Here is a 19,172-nt window from a genome sequence, read left to right on the forward strand (position 1 = left end):
CCTGACCCCCCTGGCAGTGTATGAGCCGGGAGTCACCTCTCCTGGCTCAGAGCCACACTCCTCTTGGCCCCTGGAAAGGGGTTGGCTCACCACAAGGCAGCAGAGACCGTTTGGTTTTCTTAGCTGCTCCCATCCGGATGAGGCCTTCCCTGGAGGTCTCCAGATGAGCCCAGCCCGGGTGTCTGTGGCCCCCAGGAGCCTGGCCATGCTGCTCTGTAATAGAGCAGCAGAGAACTAAGTAGATAAAAGACCCCTTTCTTCCTCTTCCCCGTCATGCTGTGCCCCTCCCTCCATCCCTTTCCATCAGCTCTCAGCAAGACCCAGAAAAACAAGTCATCGTGCCTCCTCCCACCACCACCACCACCACCCCCCACCCCGCAAAGAAACTTTTAAACGTATCAGACACATCGACTGCATTAAACACGATGAATTTTTAAGGCATGAGTTGGCAGGGTTACCATGGCTGCCTCTGCCCTGAGGGGCACACTGCTGAGGATTGATTGAAATAAATAAAACAGATTTACAATTTTCATACTTGGGAAGCAGGGAACTAGAAGAGAAGAGGAGTGTGGGGCGGGGTGGGATGAGGAGAAGTGGGGGCAGTGTGGCTCTGGCGCTTTCTGAACTTCAGATGGGAGGCTACTCCTACTTCCCGTTCTAATGTTACTCTGACCTGAAGGCCACTTTCTCTTTAAATTCCTAAAGGATCCAGCTGTTGGGCAGGGGCAGGGCCAAGGCCAAGGCTGGAGGACCTTTGCAGCGGGAATGGTGGCAGTGGCTCTGGGCTCCTGTGTTTTCTATACTTGACATCAGGCTGCACTTTGGAGTTATGGTTGTGAGACTCCAGGCATCTCCTGGGACAGCCCATGTCCCCTTGGCCTTAGACTACTGAGGGCATATGGACCACAGCCAGAGGAGAGAAGTGAGGGCCCATACCTCCGTGTATCCTGCGGTCAGGACGCAGACGCTAGGGATGGAGACAAAGGAAGGAGGCCCACCTAGAGGGACAGGGAAGGGTTCTGAGCAGAAATGACTTGGCCCATGGAACGCCTGGGTGGCTCAGCAGTTGAGCACCTGCCTTTAGCCCAGGGTGTGATCCCAGAGTCCCGGGATTGAGTTGCACGTCAGGCTCCCTGCATGGAGCCTGCTTCTCTCTCTGCCTATGTCTCTGCCTCTCTCTGTGTGTCTCTCATGAATAAATAAATAAAATCTTAGAAAGAGAGAGAGAGAGGGAAAGAAAGAAAAAGAAAGAAAAGAAAAGAAAAGAAAAGAAAAGAAAAGAAAAGAAAAGAAAAGAAAAGAAAAAAGAAATGACTTGGCCCTACTGCCAAGGACACCTGCACAAGAGGTACCTGAAACTTGTTCTTCGCCCTTATGGGCCTGGCACTGAAGCCACCTTGCAGAGGCCCAAGGGGGCCCACCCCATCCTGTGCTTTCCTCAGAGGCAGCAGCCAGTTTTAGCCTCAGCAAGGGACCTAGAACCAGGCCTGCCTGCCCAGTCACCCTGGAGACCCCAGCCAGACAGTGTTCTCCACCCCAGAACTAACCATCCCCTCCCCAGACCACCTGCCAGAGAGCTGAGCCGCAAGCCATGTCCAATGTGGCCCAGTGTGGCTGGAGTCCTGGCCTGCCTGGGCAGGACTCCTGATGCAAGAGCACAGAAGCGGAGGTGGGGCCGGGCAGCATCGGGCAGGTGGTTTAGGGGCCGCAAACAGACCTCCCTGTTTCTATCTGGGAAGCTGTTTACTGGGCTCAGCCCAGCCGGAGGTGCTGGATAGATCAGCCATGTCGCCCACCTCCCATGTGACACTAATGGCTCGGTTTCCTGGGTCTGGGCGGCCCAGAGGGCTCATTCCCTTGATCACACAGGAGACGGGGGTGTTAATGAGCCAGGGCCCACTCTCTGAAGGCTAATTCCGACTTCTGTGTTCATCACGGAGCAGTTGGCACCAAGAGGCAGGAGGGTTGAAGCAAGAAGAGGGCATGAATAGCAACGGGGGGAGGTTGGGGGTGGGAGGTGGTTCTCCAGCTTCTGTCTCAGCATTGGCATCTCTTTCCACCCAAGTGTGCCGCTGTCCAGAGTCTCTCCCCATCAGGCCAGCTGTTCATGTCCTGTGCTGGCGGCCTTCTCATTAGCTGAGGACAGTCAAGAATAGGAAAGGCCTCACCTTAAAGTTCACTTGAATCTCTCTGGTGCCCTTCCCATATCCCTGTCCAGTAGCCTTGGGCTGAGTCGCCATGGGGTGGGCTGTGCCCACTGCTGTTGGACCCTCTGGGCTGAAGGTTCACCCCAGGCACTCCCTCCGAGGGTCAGACACACCATCTGCTTATGCTTCCATCTCTATTTAAAAAGCCAGGCTTGTGGAAGGAGAGGGCAGGGGAGTGGAGGGCAACAGCCCCCAGTGAGTGTAGCTTAGCTCACTTCACTTCCCCAGCCAGCCCTCCTCTCTGGACTGTGTCAGAACTGTGAGGTGGGGGTGGTGGGGGCATCAGCCTGCCCTTACTTGGGGATGGGAGTGGAGGAGAGCCACAGGAGGGAACCAGCATGAGTGTCTTACAAATGGCCCAGGGACCTAGGAAGGATCGGCTGACAGCGAAGCAGGGGGAGGACAGTTTCTGACCTTGGTGACTTTGCTGGTCTTGTTTCCAGAGGGCACAGGGAAGTGGGGCCATGGGAAGAAGCACTACATCTTCCCCCAAGCCACATGGCAGGGTTCAGATTCCCCAGAGCACAGCATGGCAAGGAGCTAGAGCACTTCCTCCCCAAGAAAGGTATCCGTGCCGAGGACTCTGCGCTCCAGGGCCCACACCCTCCTATGGAGCCTCTGCCCCTGCAGGTGGGCCTGGCCCTGGGAAGGAGTCCACTTAACGGCTGCCCCCTCCTCTGGGCCCACCATGGCCTTCCCCAGGCCCTGGGGGTCATCTGTCCTGAAAGGAACTGCTCACTCTCCTCTTTTTACCACTCCCACTACCAAAGCAGTCTTCCTCTTTGCTGAACTCTATCCCCTCCTGCCCTGCCCAGGCCCTGAGGTGGTGGGGGACAGGGCTGGCTAATTGGAAAGAGGCATCTGGAGGCAGAAGCAGCCCCCACCTCACACGCTCAGACAGTGGCAATGGCCTCTTCTTTCCTGCTCTGCACACAGCCCTGATGGGGGACAGGGGCACACAACCACTGGGTAGGTTTCTTTCTCCAACCCAAGTCTTGGCCTTTTCTGAGTTGGTGACCTGTCCAGGTCCCTGGAGGAAAAGCAGCATGTGGCCCCTTTCTCACTGCCAGGAGAGGGTAAAGGACAGTGCCAGGCTCCTGGTTGGCCTAGCAGGAGCCAGCCTGTGCCCATGCCTGTCTCCCATGCAGCGGGCAGCAGCTGCTGCCTCATAGGCGGGATCCTCCTGGCCAGCCTGGGCGCATAGCCTCGGGGTGTGACCGGCCAGTCTCAAGCCACCTGTAAGGCTACTTGGTACCTTCCTCCTCCTACCTGCTCTGGACCACATATCACCTGAAACAGTGGCTCAGGAGAGCATCTTCCACTGTGGGACAACACTGAGGCTGGTGGCCATTCAGAGTCAGAGCCTGGGGCACGAGGATGCTTGGCCAGTGTTAGTGGTTGACGGGACAGTGACACGAAGCTCACACCAGCCTGGCAGGTGTAGTGCAGCCCTTTCCAGGCAGGCCCTGCTCCAGAGTGCCTTCCTCTGGCTCTGCTATAGACCTTGACCTTTTGAAGTGACCCCCAAAGAAGCCATCTCCCTGGGCAAGGCGTGTCCTCTCAATCCACTAGGGAAAGTGGAGTCCCTCTCTTGGGTCAGGCTGGAGGCTGGTTGCTCCCCAGCGAGCTCCTGATATATAACACGGGGACCAAAGAGAACTGTTCCCTCCCCAGCGTGATCCCAGGCCCAGAAGCCAGGGAGCAGCTGTGCAGGAGGCTGGAGAGGCGGAGTCCTGCCTGAGGTGAGTGGCTGAGTGCCAGAGGCCACACCAGGGCGCGAGTGTGGACCCCTGCCCTCCAGCCCCGAGCCGGGTCTGCGGGTCCTGCCCTCCCAGGGCCCATGTAGGCTTCCTCCTGCCTCACCTCTCTAGGCGTCCCCAGTTCTCCAAGCTGCTGTCTCGTGATGAATAGTACTTTAATACGGGTATTAAAAAATACAGGCAAATGTTTAACGCTTGCAAGCTGTGTTCCATTATTGATGCTGTGCTTGAGAGCCAGGCAGGCAGCCCAGGAGGGCCGGGGCTCAGCAGAAGTGATGACGCAGCAGCCCTGCAAGGCAGCCATCTGCCAGGCCCCCACTGGGCACGGACGGGCACCGGGGAGGCAGAGTAGGAACAGGAACTCAGGTCTGGAAGTGGCCTCTCTGGGTCAGGGCCTCCCTCCTCCCCCGATCAGCTAGGTGCCTGACAGCATGGTCTTCTCCGTGTGGAGTGAGTCGTACCCCCCACCCCGCAGCGTGTGAGGACTCAGCGAGGTGCCACAGGAGGACCCTGGGTCTGGGCCTCTGGAGACTTGGAGGCCACCTGTGCAGGCCATTTCATGGGCTCAGGGTTGAAGTGAAAAGTTGGGTGCCTCCCTCTCCCCCTAGCCACCCCCCTTCTTACTGGGAAAGAGGAATCAGTGTCCCATTCAGGAATTCAGAGGCCCCCCCAGGGTACGACTGAGCTGGCCTACCAAAATTGCCCCCTAAAATGCCCAGGACCCAGTGAGCCCACAAAGACATGAGCTAGGCTCATCGCCCCTTGCCCATCCCCCCAGGGGCACATGTAACACCCCCAGCGCAGTGCCTGGCATGTGGTAAGAGCTCCCGGTGCACTAGCTAATACTTCACTGTTCTTGCCTTCTGGAGGCTTCGTGACCCAGCATCTGGGAATTGTTTTCCTTCTCCCCAAACCTCAGGTGACCTTGGGACAGGATGACAAAAGCTGGATAAGAGGAGATGAGGTGCAGCCCCTGCCTCTGAGAACCTCCCTGTCCCCTGGCCCAGCCACAGGGGTGGGGAGCAGGACAGCCCTGCTGAAGCAAACGTCCTGAGCACAGTGGGGCTTGAGGCTAGAGGGTGTGCCCCCCACTCCCCCCTGCTCCTCTGGGGGGGGGGGGGCGGGGCCTTCCTGGCTCCTCTGCCTTCTCCTACAGGGATTTCATGAGTAGAGCTTGGGAGAGGCTCCTTGGTGCAACGTGTTGTGGCTGTGTCCTGACAGCGCCGGTTCAGGGGTCTTCTGAGCTGAGTCGGCCTCCCACATGCCCTGGACAGGCCCCCAGCTGGGCCATGGGTGATAAGGGTGGAAACGTGACATCTGGGAAGCTACTGTCTGCGGACAAGTTGTGCACAGCAGGCAGGGGCCTGCCCAGGATGAGCAAAGGTGGTGCGCCGGAGCAGGGCGCAGGAATATCTCTGGGCCTTTGCACTGCTCCTCCACACGGTAATGTTCAGCAGTGGTTACTGAGCAGCTCCTCAGTGCCAGGCCCTCCTCATGAGGGTCACAGGCAGGGCCCTGCCTTCTGCAGCTCTCGTTCTAGAGGGAGAGACAGCCAGGACCCAGTGAACAAGTCTGCCTCCCAGATGATGCAGGTAGTGAGAAATGCTCAGAAAGACGTGGGACTTCCCTTAGAAAGGGCTGGTGGTGGCAAGAGAGGTGCACTGGCAGGGCCCTCCGCAGGGCCTGGGGTTGGAGCTGACACCTCCATGGCCAGAGCAGGCTGGCCACGTGCTGTTGCCTCAGCAGAGCTTTCCAGGCCACGGCAGAGGTCAGGAACAGAAGAAAAGCCTAAGGGGCCAGCCTGTTGTGAGTGCGAGAGAAGTGGTAAGATCTGAAGTTGGAGAGAAGTCACCAGAGGATAGGAGATCCTAGAGGCGTGGTGAGGAGCTGGGGTTTGCTTCGATCCAGTGGGAAAGCACCAGGGAGTAGCGTGCTCTGATGAGCACTTCCCAGGGCTTGCCCCGGTGGGCAGTACACTGGGAGGGTGGATTGTAGGGGTGGGAGAAGCAGCAGGGAGACAGTGAGGAGATGGCTTGGAATTGACCAGAAGAGGTGGCCAACACTTGTCGGCCTGGCGGGTGCCCTGGAGAGAGAAGCCAGGGCATCAAGGCCGATTCCTTCCTTGGTTTGGGCAGAGCAACTGGGTGGCCTCAGCAGTGACGCTGCTCCCTGAGATGGGAAGGCGGGGAGCCAGAGAGTTGTGCTGGGGCCCTGATCCAGATCTAGAGATGGCCTTGAAAACATGACCAGGCATGGCCACCGAGAGACACAGGAGAGAGAGAGAGACAGCACGTGCACTCCGGAGCAGAGCCAGGTCGGTGTGCTCTCACTGGTGGTCAGAGAGGAGCATTTCTAGAAAACTCTATCCCTGATCTTCTGTAGCACCGTCAGTGTTCCCAGGTTTGAGGGACACCAGGAGGCCTTGGCGCCTGCCTGTGCTCACCACCACCTCCTTTGCTTTCCCCTCCACACCTCCCCAGCTGTCCTCACGTGAGAGCACCACCCCCCACTCCCCGGCTGCCACAGGTCCCTGTGCCCCCTGGTCCCTGGAGAGCGCTGCCCGGCAGAGCCTCAGCTGTCCCCCTCTGTCATGGAGACGGCAGCAGCTGCAGGCGACGGGCAGTTGTGACCATTTGTCAGAATGCTCCCCTTCCTCTCTGGCCTGCCCTTCTGGAACATTTCTATCCCACGGCCCTGGAGACAGAGCTCATCCAGGAGTGGGAGGCCCAGGAGGGAAAGGAGTACTGTCTGTGCTCCACAGAAAGGCCAGGCTTCTTCCTAGGAGCTGGCTGTCCCCCCCGACCCATGGTACCACTAGGGTACTGAACGGGGATTCCATTAGCCACATATTATACACCCCCACATGAGCCGCTCTCCTCTGAGTCGCCCCCTTCGTGCAGGTGGAGATCACCCCCAACTAGGAGGTGAAGAAATTGTGGCACAGACACAAGGGGTCACCCAGCTGGGCGGACATAGCAGGCTCTGGGTACACAGAGGTGAGCAGGGGCGCCCCTCAGGCGATGGCAAAGCCCAACCCACACCGTCCAGCTCCATCCCCCCAACAGCCTTGTTCCTCTTCTCTGCTGCGTTCTTGCCCAAGGCTGCTGGTTCCAGCTGGGCCTGGGCTGGAGACGGCCTGCCCAGTGTTTGCACTTCGTGGTTTGGCCTCTCTGTTACCAAATGCTCTGGGATTTTTCTGGAGCCGGGGTGGGAAGAATCTTCTGTCTGGCCCCAAGGCATGGCTGGTATTCAGAGGGAAGCAGGAAACCGGACCCTGAAATGCAGAGTTTAGTGTGAGTTCAGTGACCCAGGATGGCTATGCGTCCAGCATCTTGGCTCCAAATGTGGTTCATGTTGATCAGCACACTAGACCTTGAGGCCCCAGACCCTTGTCCCCACAAGCCTGAGTCCAAGTCTATGCTTCCCAGGAGAAGGGACTAGAAGTGAGGCCAGCAGATGCGCACCCCAAAGGGGAGACAGGGCAGGGATGCTGAGCTGGTGCCGTCAGGAGCTCTGTGGCCACACACCCTCCTCCAGGCCCACCTGCCAGCTCCTTGGCTGGTCCTTCTCAGTCTGCAGAAGTCGTGGGATCCCTGGACTCCCAACAGGAAGACCCGGTTGTTCCCCCAAGGCTGAGCCTCTGTGGGCATCATAGCAAAGAAGGGAAGTCAGCAGGCTTCCTCAGAACTTGTCCTTGAGACCTGTCTCTCACTTGACATTGTCTTGGCCCAGGGACCCTGAAAAATCTGCTTTTCTCCATTCTCTGGATTTCCTGTTTTCCTTTTCATAGAATGGAGACTCCTTTCCACACAGCCCGAGCCTCATCCCTGCAGGACTTCCTAGAGAGATGGTGGGAAGGAGAAGTGGCCCTAACTCATCCCATGACCTTGGTCAAGTCACTTTGCCTCCTTGCACCAGAGTTTCGTTTTCTGAACAGCAAAGATAAAACTCAGGGTTGTCATAGCAGGCACCATGCACTCCAGGTGGGGGGCTGGCAGCTGTGAACAAAACAAGTTCCTGACCCCAGGATGGCGGGCAGGGGGACAGTACCTAGATGACCGGTGCAGTGTTACTTGTCCCATGAAAATGATCTCTAAAAAAGTAAAGGGGGGAAGGGGTAGGGAGTACCTCGGCCTGTGGGGGGCATTGCTGTGGCCTCTGGAAGATCAGAAAGGTAACCCGGGGCTTCTGTGGCAACAGTGGTAGGAAGAGGGAGGCCCGCCTTTGCTCGCAGAGTTCCGTTTTGGAGCTGGAGGTAGGGAGAGAAGTCAGTCCAGCCGGTGGGCTCCAGGGTTGCTGGGCCCGGGTGAGCAGTGTTGGAAGGCCTGGAGCCAGGCCCAGTGTGAGCAGCACCCCACCGTCCCCCACGGGCCCGAGAGCTGGGGTCCCAGGCCAAACCCAGGAAAGGGCAGGTTCTATCAGGATGCTGCAGGACCGGGGAGAGACCTCCTAGGTTAAGCCCAGAGGCTTCTGACCTCCACTCGGCCTCTCTTCCAGGCAGCTCTGCCTCCTGCTGAATGCAGAGAACATCTTTCACTCGATGGCAGACATCCTGCTCCGAGAGGAGGACCTCAAGTTCGCCTCAACCATGGTCCACACGCTCAACACCATCCTGCTCACCTCCACAGAGCTCTTCCAGCTGAGGAACCAGCTCAAGGACCTGAAGACTCTGGTACTCCACGTCCACGGGCTCGGGCCCCGGGTGCGATCCTGCATACCCATGGCACAGAGCCGCAGTAGCCCGCCCCTCACCCCAGGAGGCTCCCAGGGGGAAGGGGGGAGATGGGATGAAATCTGAGATTGCCTGGGTTGCCTACTGAATGCCAACCATGGCAGTAAGTCAGAGCCAGTTTACTTGGGGCCACCCGCTGCAGGGGTCTCTGCCCAGGGAAGGCTCTGGACTCTAGGGTCCACATGCCCTCCCTGACCCGCCAGAGACCATACATTTTCCACTTGTTGCCACCCCACCCCCCACTCCAGCACTGCCCCCTCACACACTGAGCAGACTGGCTCCTGGGAGCCAAAGGCTCGTGCCCTCGTGGCCACACCACCCTGTCTGAGCCAGGCTTCTGGGCTATAACCGTTGCTGGACATCAGGGATTATTGCTCTCCCCACCCTCCGCCTTGGCTCTGGCCTTTCTCTCAAACAGTTGAACACATCTGTCTCACAAGGCCCCCTATCCTAAGCCAGGTTGTCACAGTGCTGCCTGGCCCAGGCTTGGGATAAGGACCCACCGGGGCTGCTCAGAGACACCGGGCAAGGGCAGGAGGCTGAGCTTCCAGGGGCCTCTGGAAATGGCTGCTATTCTGGATGTGCTGGTGGCTCTTCATTTCCCAATGTGGGCTGTGGTCTCTGCCCCCCACCCCCTCCTTTCCAGCTCAGACCCTGCCTCTACTTCCACTCAGAGAGTCTCAAGGACATCCAAGCCTACTTTAGGGCATCTGGGGTCAGGCAGCTCAGAATAATCCAAGCCACACCTCTGCCTTCTTCCTGTGGTTCTTTCCAGACGTTTGCAGAGGATTTAATAATTTTCCTCAGTGCAGGGGTTCCCTGGGTGTGGGCTTCACTCCTGGGCTGGTTCCTGAGGGCCAGGTGGGTCACGGGGGAGGGAGGAAATGGCATCTGAGGATGAGATGGGAGGTTGCTGGAGAGCCTCAGCCCTGAGGAAGCTTCCTCCCTCCCCGCGGCCGAGCCCTCCCAGCCCCATAGGCTCCAGGACCACAGAGATCTGGAGAGGACAATGCTGCTTTTTGCCGAGGGCAGAAATGCCAGCGCAGAGGACAGGCTCACGCCTGACCAGGCCTTCACAGCCACCACCACGTGGCTCTGCGGGACCGGGAGTAATGACAGGGTCTGAGGAGGAGCTGTCAGCGTTTCCTTTGTGACAGCTTGTTCCCAGCTGGGCTGCCAAACACAGCCCTGGGTGCTGAGCTGGCTCCCCGGCACAGCGCAAGGGCCCCTGGATCCCAGGCCCCACGTGGACCCCGGCTGGGCAGGAGTGGGGGCTCTGTGAGCTGCTCACACCTCTTCCCCCTCAGGAGAGCCAGAACCTGTTCTGCTGCCTGTACCGCTCCTGGTGCCACAACCCAGTCACAACAGTGTCCCTGTGCTTCCTCACCCAGAACTACCGGCACGCCTACGACCTCATCCAGAAGTTGTATCCTTCGCTCTCGCCATCCTTCCTATCCAGCCACTGGGGGACAGGCGGGGGCCAAGTGCTACCCTTCTGCCCAGGTGGCAGGCCCCACTGGCACGCTTCTGCCCCATCCCCCTGTCCTTCTGCTCTGCCTCCAGGCCTTGTGACATCAGGACCTTCGAGGGCGCAGACAGGGGTGGATTGGAGAGTGCTGTTGGCAACAGACAGGGTCATCTGGGTCTTGTGGCTGAGGCTGCCCACCTTGTAAGCCAGGGATCCAGCCTGAGGGGTGCCCCAGGGCGGGGGCTGGGAGAGACCACAGGAATGGGGAAGGCAGGTGGACTGCAGTGGGTGCAGCTAGGTGAGGCCTGCGGGCTTGAGCTCTGGTGTATCAGCATTTCTGGGGAGGAGCTCAGGGACCTTCTAGGGCCACAGAACCAGAGAGAACCCAGGTTGGGAGTGACGCAGAGGGGAGAAGCAGGCTGGGTGAGAGGCCTCAGCCAGAGTGAACACCCCCGGCATGCCTCAGGGCCTGTGAAAGGCATCCATGGGCAGATTGGTCACAGTTCTTAAAACACTGAAGCAAAGCAGCCTCTCTCTGAATGCCTGGCGTGTGACCCAGGATCGAGGAGCTACTTAGAATGCACAATGGGCCTCCTTTGCTCGTGGGACCAGGAGTTAGGGGTAAGGAGAAAGGGGCCCTCAGGTTCCTCCACTGAGGGTCGGTGTGGCCTTCCTCGCTCCCTGAGGGCTCCTGCTCTCCTTCCATGCCCTAGCTTTGCTTTTCTCAGCCATTGGCCTGGCCCAGGACTGCAGGCCACACACGTGCCGCAGCCCTGACCTTGGTCCTGCTGACAGGCGTCCACTCAGGGAGGAAAGAGGACCTTTCCTGCTCAGCCGCCCCCCCGCCCCCAGGCTACAGGGCTGAGATAAGAGCCTTTCAGAGCTGGGAGGGCACAGAGGAGAGAGCCACGGGGCAGAACCCGAGTGCCCGTGCGGGGGGGCAGAGATAGCCATGGCCTTTTTCATTTAGAGGGACAGGGGTCAAAGCGCCAAATAGACTGGTGTCCTGTGTGTACCTTCGTGCTGAGGCAGAGCCAGGGCTCAGGTGGGAAGAACATGGCCCTGGGGCCCAGCTCTCCGGTTGCCCCCACCCCAACAGGGGCCGTCCCCGCCCAGTGGTCAGCCTTTCCTTGACCCACCGGCCAGCGGGGACCTGGAGGTCACGGTGGATTTCCTCACTGAGGTGGACAAGCTGGTGCAGCTGATCGAGTGCCCCATCTTCACATGTGAGAGCCCTGCTTCCTGCGTGCAGCAGGAGTGGGGCCGCCTCTGCGGGGGTGGGGGGGGAGGGGGGCTCACCCCAGGGATGATTCCTAGAATGTCAAGAATGTAAGAAGTCAGGGCCAAGGAGCCCTGTCCGTGCGCGGCATCAGGCCGAGCATCTTCAGGTGGGTCTTGTGGACCCAGGCGAGTGCACGGCAAAACCCACCCTGAGGCCGAGAATGTCTCCGCGGCGGGGCTGGGGGCGCAGCTGTCCCGGAGCTGTTCCCAGGGCTCTCCGAGGCCGGGGACAGGGCCCACCTGCAGGAGCTTCTCCATGCCCAGCAGCCACCCGCTCCTCTCACTGCAAGGCAGCGTCGGCGTTTGCCGGGGGCCCAGGCACGACGGTGTGACCGTAACATCCAGGCTGAATGTGCCGGAGTGGCAGCTGGCTAGGGCGAGCGCAGCTCCTGGCGCCTCGGCACGTGCAGTGCTTGCCCTCCAAAGCCGGCAGCCCGCTGAATCAAACTCCTGTGCTCACGGGACGGTGGGGAGGCTGGGAGGCAGCCCGCCCGGCGGCCTCCTTCCTGCCCAGCTGGTTGCCCTGGCCCCCGGCGCTCTGGCAGCGCCTCTCACCTGCCCAAGCTACTCCACACAACCGCCACCACAGTGGGATGCGCGGGAGACCCTGTTCCCAGCAGTGTGCATCAAAGCCTGTCCCAAGTGGTCCCCTGGTCTGACATCTCACTTCCCCCAGGGCCTCCAGGTCCAGCGTGACCCCGGAGAAGCCGCAAACACCTCCTCACCAGGCCCAGGGCTCCGTCGGGGAGACCACATAGACACACCCTGGGCCTGCTCGGCACCCATCCCGCTCCTGGCTTGCCTGGCCCCGCCTTGGGGACTGGCTTGGCCGCACAGCCCCAGCTTTCCCAGAGATGACTACTCAGGTCTCCACTGGTGGCTCCTGCTCCCTGTGCCAAGAGGAGGGCTGGGGGTGGGGCAGCAAAACCTGGCTGCTCTGGCTCCAGCGTCAACCCAGACCTCCCCCCACACACACAGCTGCTGCTGGGGTGACATGGCCTTTCCAGAAGTTTGTGGCTCATCGTCCACAAAGGCTGTCTGGGACTGGGCCTTAGAGATACAAGAAGGCAGGAGCCAGGGATTCTCCCAGAAAGGCTCAAGAGGAGGGCAGCGTGGGCCTGTTTAATTGGGACAGGTACTGGGCAGGCCCAGGGGCACCTCTCCTATCTGGTGGGGTACGCCCAGGGCTAGTATCTGAGGTGGCTTTCCAGAAGCACCTACCAGACACTTCTGAGCTTGGCGTGTGTTTAGCCACACACACAAGCGTTTTTCCATCCTGCCCTCCCTTAAAGCTGTCCTAATCCGGTCTTTCTCTCCTGCTCACTCTATTTATAGCTCTCTTGTGCTGGCACGTGCAGAGCAGACCGGGGAATCTGTTACACTACAGGCCCCGGGTCCCCTCATTACTAGGCTGCAGTGAGTGTAGGGGCTCAGGGACAAGGCCCAGCAGCAGCCTGGGGGGCACCAGGCTGAGGTGACTCTCAGGACAGATGACCAGGTGGAGGTGGGTGGGCAGGAAGAAAGAATGAGGACATCCTGGGACAGCAGAGGCACTGCTGGAGGAGAGGGTGGGCGGGTCTGGCCAAGGAGGAGCCCCTCCGTCGCTCTAAGCCGCTGCCACCTGCCCAGCCCTCCCCAGGGTAGACCCCTCTCCCAGGCAGGCCGAGGCGCAGCCCAGGGTGGTGCCTGACCCCCAGTCTCTACCCTCCGTCCTGCCACAGACCTGCGCCTGCAGCTGCTCGACGTGAAGAACAACCCGTACCTGATCAAGGCCCTCTACGGCCTGCTCATGCTGCTGCCCCAGAGCGGAGCCTTCCAGCTGCTCTCCCACCGGCTGCAGTGTGTGCCCAACCCCGAGCTGCTACAGACCGAGTGAGTGTCGGGCTGGGGACTGCCACCCTCTGCCTCTGTGGCTTTTGTCACCGAGAGAGGTCAGACCTGGAAGGGTCTCCCTTGCCTCAGAATCACATCCGTCTGGCACTGTGGACACTGGCCACCCCACCGCCACTTGCCCTGAGGCCTCAGAGCACCAGGTCGGGGGTTCCTGGGAGTATTTATAAGGTGGCAGAGGGTAAGCAGCCAGGGTTGAGTTAATCCAGAAAATGAGAGCATGCCAGTCACCCAAACAGATGCCCCTGTAGAGAAACTGCAGGAGAAGGTGGAGGAGGAGTTTACGTCCTCGGTCAGAGATGGTGTCTGGTCCCATGGCAGATAGGAGAGCCAGGCTTCAGGTGGCCCTCCCCTCCCCACATCTTTGGCAGAGTCTCCAACCTGGGCCTCAGGGAGACCCCAGTGTCCCTGTGACCTTCCCAACCCCATCCTGGGTGGGGTGGGAGGCAGGATGCCCCCGTGGCTACCCTGCTAGAGTCCTGCCCATGGGAAGAACAGGTCCTGGGCATGCCTCCACCACCAGCCCAGCATGGCAGCCTCCAGGCAGGAGCTGTAGCCCCCTGAGTTGGAGGGGGGGTGGAGGTCCAGCCCGGCTCCCACCCCAAACCCACTGCTGGCCCGGCCTCCAGAGCCTGTTGGGCTGTGTCTATATTTGGTAACCCTTGGAGGCTTTGCCTCATCCACAGGCATTTGGCATCCGAGATGGAAAATTTCACTTGTCAGGTCGCCATGGAAACAAGCAGAGCCACTGAGAAGATTTACGCTGAATGGAGCGCACCCAGCTTGCATCAGATGCCCTATGTGTCTAGAATTCCCTCCCAGGCTGTTAGAGCCACTTGGCAGGCCTGGCACCTCACTCTCCAGAAGGGCCTCGGGTTTGGGCCCTTGGGACTGATGCAGGCGGCCTCGAAATGGGCCTGGCCTGCCTGATGCTTGAGGCCCCGGACCCAAGCCCCTGTCTCTCCAGAGCCCTGGGCTTAGGCTCCCACCACCCTCCCGTCCAGCTCAGCCTCTCTGGAGCCTGGGTGTGGGCCACCTGACAAGTTGTCTACCCTGGGCCGGTGGGAGGGGCTTGATTCCTCAGCAGGTGTGGCCCCCTCACCACCCCTCTTCCCAGACAGCAGAGCTCTGGGGCGGCAGGGCTAGGCACCCTCGAAGCTGTTCATAGTGACACCCATGTACTCTCCCAGGGGAGCAGGGAGTTGGGTTTGCCCTTAGATTCCCTTGTTCAGAAAACCTCTAACCCCTGGGACTCCAGAGGTCCTGAAGCCACAGTATGCCTCGCTGGCCTGGCCTCTGCAGCAGTGTCTCCAGTGTCAGGGGGGCGTTAGGGTCACCCTGGCAGGCACTCAGGAGGAGAGGTGCGGCTGGAGGGGAGGAGGCGGTGGCGGCGGGAGGGCTGGTTCTGGTCCCCACCCCCACCCAGCCTGCCCACAGACCCTGTGCTGCTCAGGGCCATTCCCCTGTTGGAGCTCTATACACAGCATCTCCGTTTTGGGGTGGGGGTGTAAAGCTTGCGTTAGTAGGACTCTTCCCTGCGTGCTCCAGGCCCTGGTACAACACATCTGCAGGCGGAAGCTGGGGAACGAGGGTTCTCTCCCAGCCTCCTGTGGTCAGAGTCAGAGGAGTCTCGGGCCAAGGGGTTGAGGCCTCTGGGTTCTCTGGTCAGTGGGCTGGTCATAGGCCTGGACTAGGATGGGCAGGGAGACGTCGAGCAGGGAGGGGGCCTTGCGAACAGCTGGGGGAGAGGTCAGATTACAGGGTTGGGCACAGAGGGACAGCCACCCCCTGGAGAGGGGGACTGGGACAGTTTCAGCCTGGGAGGGGCAGGCAGCTGGAAGCCGGCTTTGACTTGCCTGACAGGCTTGCAAGCCTGGAACAGCTGGGGGGTTCTGCACCCGCCACCCATCCCTCATCCCATGTGCTCAAGGCGCCAGGAGGCCTCGGAGACCCCGGCCCCTCTGAGGCTTCCAGGCCACTCCCCAGAGACCATCTCAGTGAGGCAGGGGGGGATCCCCTGAAGAAAAAGTTGGGGCTGCTCACCGGCATTAGCCTGGTGACAGGTGGGTGGGTGGGGCGGCAGGTAAGAGGGCCAGGTTTGGGTACCGGAATCCCATCTCCGCTCCTGGCAGAGTGTGTTGCCCGCCCTCCCCCTGCCCTCCGGGACCCACTCCCTGCTCATAAGCTTCAGGCCAGGAGGAGCCCAGGGAGGCTGAGTCACTGAGGGCAGCGCTACTTGCCACCGTGAGGGCCCAGAGGGTGCAAGGTATGGCCCACTCCCCTGGCCACATCTGTGCCTGTCACCCAGGTTTGCTGTCCACTGTTGGCATCTCCATGGAAACCCCTCACCTCAGCACTACCTTGGGACCTAACGCCTGAGCTTGTCGTTCGTGTTGAGGGGAGCGGAGCGGTGTACAGACCCGTGGACACCCAGCGTCCGACGACACTCGCCAGTGTCCTGTCTGGGCTCGTGTTTCCCAGCCCACGGGTCTCTCCCGCATGTCAGGCTACTGGGTTGAGGAAGCACCTGGCCAGTGCCCGGCTAGAGCTCTAAGCTGCAGGGTGTCACACGTGGCCTCAGAAGCCCAGGTTACTCTCTCAGGGCAGTGACACCTGGACCAGAGAGTTACTGTGACAGGGCGGCCCCTTCCCCATTCCTAGGGTTGCTGAATACAGCAGCCAGAGTTCAGAATGCTGCCCACAGCCTGACCCCCCTTGGGCCAGCCCCACCTGGCTTCTCTTGATCTTTGTTGGACTAACGTCGCCTGAGGCCCAGGAGAGCAACCGCCAAGCCACCATCCAAGTGTCTTTGGTGGAGCATCTTCAACAGGAAGGGAACACAGTGGGTAGGGGCGTGGGGGCCATCCCCAAGCTCCACATGGCATCCTGACCACGGGAAGGGTTCCCGCTGCCCCTGGTCCTGCCCTCACAGCCAGGTCAGAGATGCCGATCAGGGCCCGAGCTCATTGGTGTGGGTTTCCTTTGGGTGAACCATCGTTTCCCCCAAAGTGGACTAAGCCGCTGATGAACAGCAGGCCTGGGGCTGCTGGGCCCTTTCTGACCTCCCCTCGGGGCAGAGCTAAAGCTCCACTGGCTGCCCCGCAGGCACCTAGGCTGGGGCTGGACACCAGGCTAAGCTCTGGCATGCTGAATCTGAAGGAATCCTCACCACCACCCCATGGTGGCTCCGGTGGCAGTTCCCCTTTACAGATGAGGAAACAGAGTCCCGGGTCCGAGGTCAAATGGCTGGGAAGTGCTCGTGTTATAGCCAGATCCAGGCTTACTGAGCTCGTGTGCTCAGATGCTGTGTGTGCCCCAGTATTGGGGTCTCTCCATGAACTCCGAGGGTTCTCATGAATAGCCCATGGCCCTCGTGAGACCCTGTTACCTGGGCCACCAGGCCTCAGCAGCTAGAAGCAAATACTTTTCCAGCCCACACAGATCTGTTTCCTAAGCCAGTGAGGCTACATTGCGAGAGGAGCAGACTTTCCTGAGATTCCACTGGAGGGGTGGTTAGGAACAGGGCCCAAGGGATCTAGTCCCTGGGGCAAGCTGAACAGGGTTACTACACTGCACCACCCCGAGAGGGCATCCCGCACATTTGTAGCTGTGTACAACCTGTGCAGCTGTACAGAACAACCAGGGAGGGTGGTAGCAACAGGAGTTGTAGAGATTGTCAGCATGCCCGGTGGTGGAAGCAGCTCTCCTTCCCCAGGAACAGGGAATGACCACAGGCCTCTGGACCCCAACACTCAAAAATCAATGTCCTGCCAAGCCAGAGGAAGGCCCAGTAGAGACTCTTGAGCGGTAGACAATCCCTGTTGTCTACAGGCCTAGTCCTGCCCCAGAGAAGGAGCCAGGCTGCCTCCTCCCCCTTCTCCCTGGACCCTGTTCCAGGGCCCAGCTGGCTTCCTGGCTGGCTGCTAGCCCTGGCTTTCACCCCAAAGAGAGCCAGTCGTAAACAGGAAATGCTTCCCGATGAGATGCTGCTCCAGAGACTGAAGACCCTATCCAAGCGGCAGTGTTGACTGGTCCCAGCAAGAGGGGGGAGGGGATGTTGCCGGGCTCCCCTACTTTGGGGCTGCCCCCTGCCCCCCAGCTCCCTCCTGTGTGTGCTGAGACTGATGCTGAGTCCTTCTCCCCCCAGAGACAGTCCGCAGGCCACCCCCAAGTCACAGAAAGCAGATTCCCCCAGCATCGACTATGCAGAGCTGTTGCGGCACTTTGAGAAGGTCCAGAAGAAGCACCTGGAAGTGAGACACCAGCGGAGTGGGCGCGGGGACCACCTGGACCGAAGGGTTGTCCTCTGACGGGCCTGGCAAGGAGAAGGGCCGGAGGAGCGGCCCCACGGAGCATTCAGGGTCTTCAGGCCCCTTCCCCAGGAGCTCAGAGACCTGCCTGGGGGGCGGGGTGGGGCTTGTCCACCCAAGCTCCCTTCCTAGCCCAGCCCCCGGGGCCCCCAGGGCAGGCAGCTGCACCCTGGCCTTCACACAGAGCGGGCGCCCCACCAGGGTGGGGCTGAAGCCTCAGGTGCCGCCCCATTCTCTGGAACTGGTCTCTTTCTAATATCCTCTTGTAAAGGAGCGCGACCTCTCCAGCCGCTCCAGAGCCCACAGCTCTGGCCCCGTGCTGACGTGTGCACCTGCTGGTATGCGCACCTGTCTGCACCGAGGGACCAGCACGGAAGTCCATGTGATGGCACACCCCCTGCCCTAATAAAGAAATGACAGAAAACCCTCCACCGCACCTGCTTGCTCCTTCCCCTGGCACCTGCTCCCCGCCTGATTGATGCCCGCAGTTACTCCAGGACCCTGTTGCCTGTCCCGGGGCGCTGATGCCAGGGGTTACCCCAGGGAGCGCTGGCTGCACCTGAGAGGCTGGGCACCGCACAGCCCTGATGGGGTGTTCCAGGTGCCAGTTCTCGCCTTGAGGACCCACCGCGTCCTGGAGACCGCCCAGCACTGGTCTGGCCTGAAACCCTGAACCCTGCCTTCCCAGGCACCTCCTCCGACTTTTCCACCCGGATTCCCCCTGGGAACGGGCCACATACCCAATGAACAGATGAACCAAAGCTGGAGTTTCTGAATGAAAGGGCACGCCCTGCAGGCTGCGGTCCCTGGAGATGAAGGCCCAGACCCCGCGGCCCAGGGCCGGAGCAGGTGCCCGCCTGGGCGGCTCAGGCTCAGTGAGCCTCGTTACCCGCCGTGGGCCGAGTCCACCTGGTCCCAGGCTCGGTCTAATGGGCTCCCAGGCGGTCCCTGGGGTTGGGGAGACCGAGCTCGGGCTCGGGCGAGCCTTTCGCCGGGGCCGGCTCTGCGCAGGGAGGGAGGGAGGGAGGGAGGGATCTGCGCCGGAGTCTCCAGGACCGCGCGCGGGCGACCCACACACGTGCGCCCGCCGGAGGCTGCAGCCCCCGGTGCTCGGTCGGGCACCGGCCCCGCTGCTGAGCAAGCCCGACGCGGGTGGCTGCGGCTCCGCGTGGGAAAGCGGCCAAAGAGCTCCCGGAGGGCCGCCCGGACTCGCGGTGCCGGGGATGAAGCGTCCGAGGCGGCCGCCCCCCGCCCCCCGCCGCGCCCCGTGCGTGGCGCCCGCCGGACGCCCCCGGAGGAGCCCAGCCTGCCGCCGGCCGCCAAAAGCGCGGGAAGACCGCGGCCTGAGCCCCGGGGGAGAGGGCGCCGGGCAGGCCCCCCGACAGGCCCCCCGCCCCCGGCCGCCCCCGCCCGCCCGCGGCCCCTGCCCCGCCCGCCCCCGCCCGCCCCCGCCCGCCCCCGGCCGCCCCCGGCCCGTCCCGCCGCGCCGGGCTCGGGTTTCAGAGCCGCGCTCGGGCGCCGACC

The 19,172-nt window shown here is 61.1% G+C and overlaps 1 protein-coding gene and 1 long non-coding RNA gene across 2 annotated transcripts in view; one reads left to right on the forward strand and one right to left on the reverse strand.

Annotated features, from left to right (window-relative positions):
• The window catches only part of VAC14 (VAC14 component of PIKFYVE complex), a 100,497-nt gene extending 82,425 nt beyond the window's left edge, over positions 1 to 18,072 (forward strand). Inside the window, exons 15-19 of the mRNA XM_077890073.1 lie at positions 8,465 to 8,639; positions 10,007 to 10,125; positions 11,314 to 11,393; positions 13,170 to 13,320; positions 17,486 to 18,072. Of these exons, the coding sequence (XP_077746199.1) occupies positions 8,465 to 8,639; positions 10,007 to 10,125; positions 11,314 to 11,393; positions 13,170 to 13,320; positions 17,486 to 17,648 (688 nt within the window). The 3' untranslated portion in view covers positions 17,649 to 18,072. The remainder of the gene's footprint in view (positions 1 to 8,464; positions 8,640 to 10,006; positions 10,126 to 11,313; positions 11,394 to 13,169; positions 13,321 to 17,485) is intronic.
• Positions 17 to 18,778, reverse strand: LOC144309099 (uncharacterized). The gene is made up of 2 exons (XR_013375219.1): positions 18,389 to 18,778; positions 17 to 7,241 (listed from the first exon to the last, which is right to left on the reverse strand). It is a non-coding gene; the product is annotated as an uncharacterized LOC144309099 (long non-coding RNA).
• Between the last annotated feature and the right edge of the window lie 394 nt (positions 18,779 to 19,172).

This window comes from Canis aureus, chromosome 3, assembly GCF_053574225.1.
Source record: "Canis aureus isolate CA01 chromosome 3, VMU_Caureus_v.1.0, whole genome shotgun sequence".
NCBI classification, from domain to species: Eukaryota; Metazoa; Chordata; class Mammalia; order Carnivora; family Canidae; genus Canis; species Canis aureus.